Source organism: Sinocyclocheilus grahami, unplaced genomic scaffold, assembly GCF_001515645.1.
Source record: "Sinocyclocheilus grahami isolate Dianchi unplaced genomic scaffold, SAMN03320097.WGS_v1.1 scaffold3.1, whole genome shotgun sequence".
NCBI lineage: Eukaryota > Metazoa > Chordata > Actinopteri > Cypriniformes > Cyprinidae > Sinocyclocheilus > Sinocyclocheilus grahami.
The window spans coordinates 2,211,238-2,220,888 of NW_015505182.1; the positions used below are offsets into that span (position 1 = coordinate 2,211,238).

General features: G+C 37.2%; 1 protein-coding gene across 1 annotated transcript in view; it reads right to left on the reverse strand.

Annotated features, from left to right (window-relative positions):
* Window positions 1–1,317: 1,317 nt before the first annotated feature.
* The window catches only part of LOC107566791 (acyl-CoA dehydrogenase family member 9, mitochondrial-like), a 9,725-nt gene continuing 1,391 nt past the window's right edge, over window positions 1,318–9,651 (reverse strand). The window contains exons 3-18 of the mRNA XM_016252366.1: window positions 9,380–9,481; window positions 9,200–9,306; window positions 8,225–8,325; window positions 8,056–8,134; window positions 7,793–7,967; window positions 6,934–7,007; window positions 6,771–6,846; window positions 6,588–6,658; window positions 6,379–6,498; window positions 6,161–6,289; window positions 4,778–4,857; window positions 4,554–4,680; window positions 4,197–4,274; window positions 2,563–2,691; window positions 1,836–1,908; window positions 1,318–1,596 (exon numbers count right to left, since the gene is read on the reverse strand). Coding sequence (XP_016107852.1) covers window positions 1,496–1,596; window positions 1,836–1,908; window positions 2,563–2,691; window positions 4,197–4,274; window positions 4,554–4,680; window positions 4,778–4,857; window positions 6,161–6,289; window positions 6,379–6,498; window positions 6,588–6,658; window positions 6,771–6,846; window positions 6,934–7,007; window positions 7,793–7,967; window positions 8,056–8,134; window positions 8,225–8,325; window positions 9,200–9,306; window positions 9,380–9,481 — 1,622 coding nt within the window. The 3' untranslated portion in view covers window positions 1,318–1,495. The remainder of the gene's footprint in view (window positions 1,597–1,835; window positions 1,909–2,562; window positions 2,692–4,196; window positions 4,275–4,553; window positions 4,681–4,777; window positions 4,858–6,160; window positions 6,290–6,378; window positions 6,499–6,587; window positions 6,659–6,770; window positions 6,847–6,933; window positions 7,008–7,792; window positions 7,968–8,055; window positions 8,135–8,224; window positions 8,326–9,199; window positions 9,307–9,379; window positions 9,482–9,651) is intronic.

The window sequence follows — 9,651 nt, forward strand, 5'->3', positions numbered from 1 at the left end:
TTTTGGATGTGTGCAGACCTTCTCTTTTGCGCGTGCAATGTTTCACTAGCTTGCACACCTGATGCCCCCCTCAGTGCTCGCTAAACCCAGCGTTACAATGTGCCATAATTCCAGCCAATCAGAGACCGAGGCTGCTAAATTCAACCAATCACTACATTTCCTGCATTACCTCGACAGCAGAAGAGGAAAAATACAGTGCATGCATAATTATTATGCAAGTTGATATTCTGATTATATTTATACTAAAAGTATATTTATATTATATTAAAAGAGAAGGTCTGCACACATCCAAAAACCTATTTTAAATGCAAAATTGATTTCCGTGCGCTCGACTTTTTTCTTTGAGAAACGAACATTTTCTCCACAAAACTCAGATCGCGCGCGTGCAAAATGCACTTTTGTGCGCTCAAAATATGATCTTTCGCGCGCAGAATTGTGGCAGAAATGTAAGCCCATAGTCAGATTGGATCTAGCGTTGCTTTTTCACGTCCTCACGCAACGTAAAACGTAAACACGTCAGACGTTTTTTGCAGAAAACATGCCAGAAACAAGCTTGTGTCGTTGCGAAGTGCAAGGCAAGCGGAAAAACACAATATCCTGCTAGTATACGCACCTCTGAGTTTTGAAAGTAGCGGAGACGGCAGCACGGAATAAAGCCGCACATTCCAGCTTCCTGCGTTTCTGCCGCTGCCTCACAAGACGAAATATAATACAGCAACATGTTGTTATGTCGTAAGACAACATCTGTATTGCAAACTGTATTGTTGTTTTTAGCGTAGGCATAACAACGCAACGGCATAGAAACCAATGCACATTCCGTAAAAATGAAAGAGCGCTTATGGACACACAAATCGGATATTATGAACAGTTGCAATACGCTGTGTGGACAGTCAGTTATTCAAGTCAGATTCCATCCAGATATGCACAAAATCGGATTTGGGCTGACAGTCTGAACGAGGCTTAAGTACGTACGTCCTGGAAGCACTTCTGGGGTGCAAAAAAACAATTTTTAAATCAAATTTTAAACTGCTCTGTCAGTAACAATCAGATTTTTTTTAACAGAGATTACTGGAGGCCACATTCCTTTCTGCACAAGCAAAGTGTTTTACCGCTCACAGATGAAGGGAAAAGCAAACACTCCTGTCAGAAACCTGCTGAAGCCCCAAAGACACCCATGATAACTGCCCACTTCAAACACAGCAGAAACATCACAGAGATGAGAACCAACAAAGACATCACCTTACATGTGCATTAAAGGTATTGCTTCATAATCACTTGGATTTTATGTCATTCAACCAATATTAAGAAGCACTTAGGTGGCACTAGAAAACCGATATAAAAAGAGCTAAAACATTGGAGAGTGAGCCTCAATCAAGACTGCATATTGTGAGAAACATAAGTATATTTAATTTAATAATCGCAGCAGTTCCTCACTTTTGCTGGGTTAAACTGAGACACAAGGTTGTGGGAAACCTTTCGGACAACGAGAGCCATCTCAGAAGGTTCTGTCCAGAGGATGTGAGCAGACATACGCCCTCTTAGCTAAGACCTCCTGGGCGATCTTCTTTATGTTGGCATCGTTGTTCTCTGGGGAATCTGGAGAGAACACAAACCCCAATCCGTTCAGTGAACGCTCTGATCTAATGCATTGCATTGACTGGAGTTATTAGGCGGTTGGTAATTGGAACAGTATGAAGAGCGCATTCAAGTGTTAGCGACTGACTTATGGTTTGTAAGGTTGTGGAGGAAATTCTACAACATGTGCAAGTGCTTTGTCTTGCTATGCAATAAAACGAGAAGGGCTGGTATTAATTATAGCTGTGCGTTTTACTCACTTTTTTGAAGCTGAGTCAACAAGAAGTTGTTCTTGAAATGAGCATCCTTGCAGAAAGTGTTGGTGAGCAGCACCTGAAACCCAGTGGAGATTTAACAAGGCTGTTTACATTAACGATTTTAAAATTAACGTGCAAGCAAATTTCCTTGATTATGAGGTTTTTGTTGGCTAAAATATTTTACACTCTTTGACCTAAGAGCAATTCAACAAAAGTAGAATAGACAGAAAAAAAATGACATGGAATTATGAAATGTATGTTTAAAAGCATGCAAAACCTTCTATAACTTTGTCGGATTAAGCCAATATGCAAGCAAGCAGCGCAGTCACAGCATGACAAGTCATTAAATTGTTTCCGTCAATTGTTTCTCTCATGCAAAATCAAAACAGCTCTGCTGCTATGAATTAAAATGCCTCCCGGGACCAATCCACTTCTGAGAAGAAATGCATTATTTGTCACACTGCAACATCCACAATCCTTTCAAGCTTAGTCCTTTAAACAGGTCAAGTAAATGAGCCGTTTCTTTTTTTTTCTGCCCTAATCTGTACTTGTTCAACACTGCATGCTTCGTTTAAATGCTTTGACTGAACACTGAACAAAAGGCTGAAGTCTTGAGGCAAGTCTCAAAACTGAGAATCGCTTTACAGGTCGAGGTAATGTGCTCCTTTAACATGGCTTGCTTTTAAACTGACTATGTGACCTCAGGGTTGAAGGTTTAAGAGTCTGTTACCTCATGGTCATGGTTTCGCAGGCCGATGCTGATGGAGCGACTGGTGCGGGACAGGACGGCTGTCATGGCGTAGAGGTTAATTAATACATCTGCAACTTTCTTCAGCACAAGCTGCTCCTCAACAATTGTCTGAAACAGATGAAGTCACAGATAAAACTGTAAGATGTAGAAGTGAAAATGCTTTGTATAAAAGAATCAATAAAGTTCATGCAAAAATTTCATAAAGTTTAGATTTTTTGTTTGCATTCTATGGACACTACCATTCAAAAGTTTGAATTTTCAGCATCATTACTCCAGTCTTCACTCTAAAATAATCCTTCAGAAATCATTCCAATATACTGATTTAGTGCTCAAGAAACATTTCTTATTATCAATGTTGAAAACAGCTGCGCTGCTTAATAATTATGTGGAAATTGTGGTATGTTTTCTTTGATGAATAGAAAGTTCAATAGAACAGCATTTATTTGAAATAGATTTTTAGTAACATTATAAATGTCTTTACGGTCACTTTTGATCAATATGAAAGACCCTTGCTGAATAAAAAAGTATTAATTTCTTTAAAAAAAATCTTACTGACCCCAAACTTTTGAACCGTACTGGAGTATGTTAAAAAATTTGCATTGTAGATAAATGTCTTTTTTGATTTATTTACAAAAACTAACACTTCAATTAAAACAAAATCAGGTTAGATTTGTTTAAAATGTTTTGGTCACAACATAATTCAGTTGGTTTCATTGGTGTTATTTTATAGTTTTGATGATATGAAACCATTTAAAATTTTTTACTGATAATTATGTAAGCACAGATTTGTCTGTATCTAGAATTAAACACTCTGTCTCTATATTATATTTCAAGATGTTTCAGTTGATCTAGGTCACTCAAAGTAGGACAAATCAAGGCAGTCCTAACAGTAATACCCATAAAAAGACAAACACATCCTGTGCCTGCCTCTCCACAGTTTGCATTTCACACAGCATGAAGGCAAAATCACTGCAGCAGCGGGATTTATTCCTTTAAACGTTTCCTACAGATGAGAATGAATGAAGATTAAAACAGCGCGCTCCAACAGGAAAAACAGTGTGTGGATATCTGAAGCACTTCCAGGCTGCTCTCTTGTGACTGCAGTCTGATTACAATAGCACGGCCACACAGACGTCCATTCAGAAAAGAGAGAGTGAGGCCAGCTGTGTCACACATGAACATTACCTCAACCCAACAGGAAAGAAGGGACCAGAGACGAGGTCCCAGCAGCGCTAACAACCCACGCTAATCACCTTGTGCGTTACAAAAAAAAACCACGCCTGTATGTTAAACCAATGGTAATTTTTCATTTTCTGGCAGCATCCAAGGAATGTGCACAAACTCGGATTAAAAACTGATGGTGAGGAAAATGAGATTGATGGGAATAGTGACTATGAGGCTTAGTTTACGATAAATATCTGTTTTTATGTATAAAGAAAGAGATTTGCTTTGGCAAGACATTATCTATCATCCAGTAAAAATAAATACATAAATAATCTGAGGGGGGGGGGGGGGCGGATCTGAAAAATTCTAATGATTTCATTTATTAAAAATGAAAACAGCTTTAAAAAGTTTCTAAATAATGCAATAAATAATAAATCAAACAGTTTTACCTTTCCATATCGGTACAGTAAGCTTTCCACAGTGGAGCCGAAGTGTGCAGCGTTCTGCTCAAACATTCTGGCGCTCTCCTGTGGGAGAAAGATGACATCATCACTCCTCTGAACACAAGCCGGGCTCAATTACCCGACCACACGGGTTTAAAGAGAGATCAGAAGGAAGGATTCCGCCTGATGAAATGTGACTGGCAGGAGAACTAGGCGAGATCAGATGTGAGGGTGACAGGACTTTTACTGGACATCCCTGCGCTGCTGTTATTACCATGACGTACATTCAGTTTATGACCACTGGTGTCATTTTACTCTATAATATGACAGCTATATAGAGCACAAGCAGCACTGGTTCTGTACCGTCAGACTGGGGTGCACAACGCCATCTTTGCCGGTCAGTCCAAAGTCCACCGTCCTCACCACTGAGTCCTTCAATTTCTTTCCCAGAATCTCAAACACCACCCCCACATTTCCCTTCTTCATCTCCCTGTGAGAAGACAATGTCATATGTCAAACCATGCAGTTATGTTACCTTTAAATATAAACTAATTATCAATGACATGTTTTTTATATTTCTCACATACTTTATTTTTCCTGTTAGTATTTTGCCAGCATACTGCATTCCGGTAAGTGCGATGTACATCCTCAAAATCTCATTAGTGCCCTAAAAGCAGGAAAGAAAAAAAGCACATTATATAATACATTCAATTGTTTTTGCATGTTCATTCTGGAGCCTTACATTTGTGACAACATGCCCCCTGGTGGTAAAAAAAATAAGAAAAAAATTGTGTGTGTGTATATATATATATATATATATATATATGGTCGCCATGATTTTGCCAAGTAAGACGTGTGTGGATCAACATTATTGTAGCACATTATATAATACATTCAATTGTTTTTGCATGTTCATTCTGGAGCCTTACATTTGTGACAACATGCCCCCTGGTGGTAAAAAAAAATAAGAAAAAAAATTGTGTGTGTGTGTGTGTGTGTGTATATATATATATATATGGTCGCCATGATTTTGCCAAGTAAGACGTGTGTGGATCAACATTATTGTCCAAAACACAGACCTAACCCTATTCTTACCCCTAAACCTACCCATAATTTATCCCTAAAATCAGAGGGAAATTATAGTTGAATAACAAGGGTGTAGAAGCACCTAAACTCTGGTTGTAAGGCTAAAACTGACATTGTAAACTTGTCCCTCAATTCTGAATGGTTGCTTGGAATGTTGTTCCAAGATCAACAATGATGTTGATCCAGGAACATTTTGCACTTGGTGAAATCACGATCACCATATATATATATATATATATTATTTATAATTTTTTTTATTCTGCAAGGACGCATAAAATTTATCAAAAATAACAGTAAGAGCCTTTAATAATGTGACAAAATATTTATATTTCAAATAAATGTTGTACAGTACACTTTTTAGCTTCCCATTCAAAGAATCCTGAAAAAATGAATCAAGATTTTGCACAAAAATATTAAGAATTGAACAACTGTTTTCAACTTTGATAAGAAATGTTGAGCAGCAAATAATCATATCAGAAAAAAATTCTAAAGGATCATGTGAAACTGAAATTTAAATGTTATTTTTTTAAATAAATGGAAAATAGTTATTTAAAATGTAAAATATTTCAGTAGCCCCTCACTGCAGAACACAAGATCCAGCGGGCGTGGTTGGATCCACATCTTGGTAGGTTTAGGGGTGGAGATGGGTGGGTATAGGGATCAGGGGGTGGAGAAAGGGAAGGTTTAGGTATATGTAAGGTGGGATCCAGCCATGTTCCCTGGATCTTGTGTTCTGCAGTGAGGACCATCTCAAATATTTCACAATATTATTTTTTATTTTTGGTGAGCATAATAGACTTTTTTCAATACAAAATACTGGACTCAAACTTCTGAATGGCGGTTTTGCTGATTTGACTAAAAAATGTAATCATGTTCTTCTGTACCTCAAATATCTGGAGGATGCGGCAATCCCTGAGATAGCGCTCATAGGGGTAGTTCTTGGTGAAGCCCAGCCCGCCTAAAACCTGCAGGGCTTCACTCACACAGATCCAGCTGCCCTCAGAGCTGAAGACCTGTATAACCACCACTAAGGGTCAATGCTCCAACATGTTGTTTTTCATTTATAATAAGTTCAAGTGATGATGATTTCAGGTTAGTTTACCTTGACCATAGCAGCCTCCAGAGAACAGTCTGGGACTCCAGGTCGGTCCATCATTCCAGCAGTGAGATAAGCCATGCTCTCCATCACAAACACATTCAGGGTCATGGTAGCAAACTTATCCTGTGCCAAAGAAAAATAAAACCACATGCTGACTTAGCAAACAGTAACAACAGAATCATTCAATATGATTAAACATAACTGTAACATACCTGAATCATTCCAAACTCAGAAAGGCTCCTGCTGAATTGTTTTCTTGTGCATGCATATTCTGATGTCAACTCTGGAATGATGTGGCATGTGAATTAATTTAAATTGAAGAGATGTATAGATTACATTTACATTGACATGGATGCGAGTAATAATGGTGAATTTTTAATATATCGTGTTCTCACCGATCAGCCTCTTGATCAGCCCTGCACCTGCACTGCCCATGCTGAAGCGCCCATTATTCAGAATGTTCATGGCGACCTAAAGATGATGCGTACATGTCACATGTCAATGCAACATCATGTCATCAAAGTGTTAAAAATGTGCAGTGAACAGAGTTTGTATCACCTTAAAACCACCACCAACTTCACCAATGACATTCTCAATTGGCACCTTGGTGTCTTCAAAGGTGATCTCACAGGCTATTGAAAGAAAGTACAAATATTCAATGAATGTGCATGCAAAAAAGTGTCCAAATACAAAACTTAAGTTTGAACAATAAATATATTGTTTTTAAATGGATTTATATAACCAACCATTTCTGTGATATCTTTTACTTAATAATGTGGATGTGTATGCAAAAAAACAACAACTTAATTTTGAACAATAAATACACTTAAAAAAAAAAAAAAAAAAAATATATATATATATATATATATAACCTACTATTTTTTAATGATATCTTTTACTTAAGTAATGCCTATTTGTTACATCTTTAAAATAAATGCCAATTGGTTATATATACAGTATATACTAACATTCAAAAGTTTGGGATCGGTAGGATTTTTTTGTGTTTTTTAAAATAACTTCACAATTTAAAATAACTTTTCTATTCTAATATATTTTAAAATGTCATTTATTATTCCTGTCATGTTAATGTTTTTTAATCCTTCAGAAATCATTCTAATAGGTAGATTTGGTGTTCAACAAACATTTCTTTTTCATTAAAAAACTGTTGAAAACAGTTGTGCGGTTTAAGAATTTTGTGGAAACCGTGATTTCAGGATTCTTTGATGAACAAGAAGTTCAAAAGAACAGCATTTATTTGAAACAGAAATCTTTTGGAGTCTAATAAAAAATTCATTTTAACTGTGACTTACAGTAAATGTCCATGTTTTTCTCCAGCTTTGAGGTGGATTGAAATTCAATCACAAATACAATTCAACATTAACTTCAAGCACAAAAGTAGATGAAGGTTTAAACTTACTGTTTGAGCCTCTGATACCCAGTTTGTCTTCAGGCTTGCCACTGGTGACGCCACCGAATGCCCTCTCTACAATGAAAGCTGTGATCTTATCTTTCCTTTGACCATCTTTGTCAACAACTTCAGTTCTGGCAAACACAGTCATGATGTCTGCCCAGCCACCATTGGAGATCCAAAACTTGAGAGCAAACATAAACTTTTAATCAACATCATCCAATAAAAAGACTTCACTATGTCAAACACAATGACCTGATTGAGGCAGTCACCTTTGTGCCATTGAGCAAGAAGTGCTTGGCATCTTCTGTCAGCGTGGCGCGTGTCTGTATAGATGCAGCATCACTGCCACTAACACGAGAGATGACATGGCATTTAAAAATAATAACCAAAGCAGATTTGAAAATGGAATGGTTTTTAATCTTAGGTTATATCTCGTACCTTCCAGGTTCAGTGAGGCAGAAAGCTGCAATATGCTCTCCTGTTGCTAGTTTGGGGAGGTATTTTGCTTTCTGATCGTCATTTCCAGCAATCAGTATACCCTAAAATGCAGAGATTGTTATGGAAATGGTCAATTAACATAGAACTGAAAGGAATGTACTCACCTGCAGGCTATCCAAAATGTATACAAGTTTGTTTCTTCCTCAGAATGAATTTGGAGAAATTCAGCATTACATCACTTGCTCACCAATGGATCCTCTACAGTGAATGGGTGCCGTTAGAATGTGAGTCCAAACAGCTGATAAAGACATTACAGTGATCCACAAGTAATCCACATGACTCCAGTCTATCAATTATTGTCTTGTGAAATGAAAATCTGCATGCTTGTAATGCAAATTTTTTCCTTAAGATATTTTATTTATTTCAGCTATAATAAGTTCTCTGTTCAAAATATTGCATGTCTTATATGAATCAGTAGAGAAATATACACAGATCAAGCATTGTTTACAAGCAAAACGGTCTAAAACAGTTTTAAACAAATATGTCAGTGGATTTTGGTATGAAAGGACAACAGAGAATGGGCTTTTTCACTGAATTATTATAGATTATTTTGGCCATAAGTGACGAATTGAAGTTAAATGCCTTAATGATGCATTTGTTTCTTACAAACACACAGCTTTTCACTTCACAAGACGTTAACTGACGGACTGGAGTTGTGTTGATTACTGGATTATTGTGTGGTTTTTATCAGTTGTTTGAACTCTCATTCTGATGGCACCCATTCACTGTAGAGGATCCATTAGTGAGCAAGTGATGTAATGCTGAATTTCTCCAAATCTGTTGTGATGAAGGAACAAACTCATCTACATTTTTGATGGCTTGATGGGGAGTACATTTTCAGCAAATTAAAATTTTTGGGTGAACTGTTGCTTTACTACAGGATGCACAGTGCAACACAGACAGTCATTTGCTCACCTTCAGACCAATGGCTTGATGTGCTGCCAGTGTGACTGCAATAGCCCCATCTAAAGACGTGATCTCTCCTAACCTGGCATACATGGTGTTTGAGAGGCCCAGACCGCCTGGAGGAAACAGGCAAACAAGAAGATGAAATTGTCTGATGGTATATTAGAAATTGTATGAAGTCAGTCTCACCATATTCTTCAGGTATCTGGATCCCAAACAGCCCGAGTTCCTTCAGCCCATTTAAAGTCTCAGGAGGAATTACAGCCTCATGGTCAATCTTCATGGAATCAACTATGGTGATATTTGCACAAGTACAGAAAAAAAAGACATTTCTCAGTCATTTTTATAAATAACATAAGAAAATGCAAAAGCTGATATCAGTTAATAACACACACACACACACACACACACACACACACACACACACACACACATATATATATACATATATATATATATAT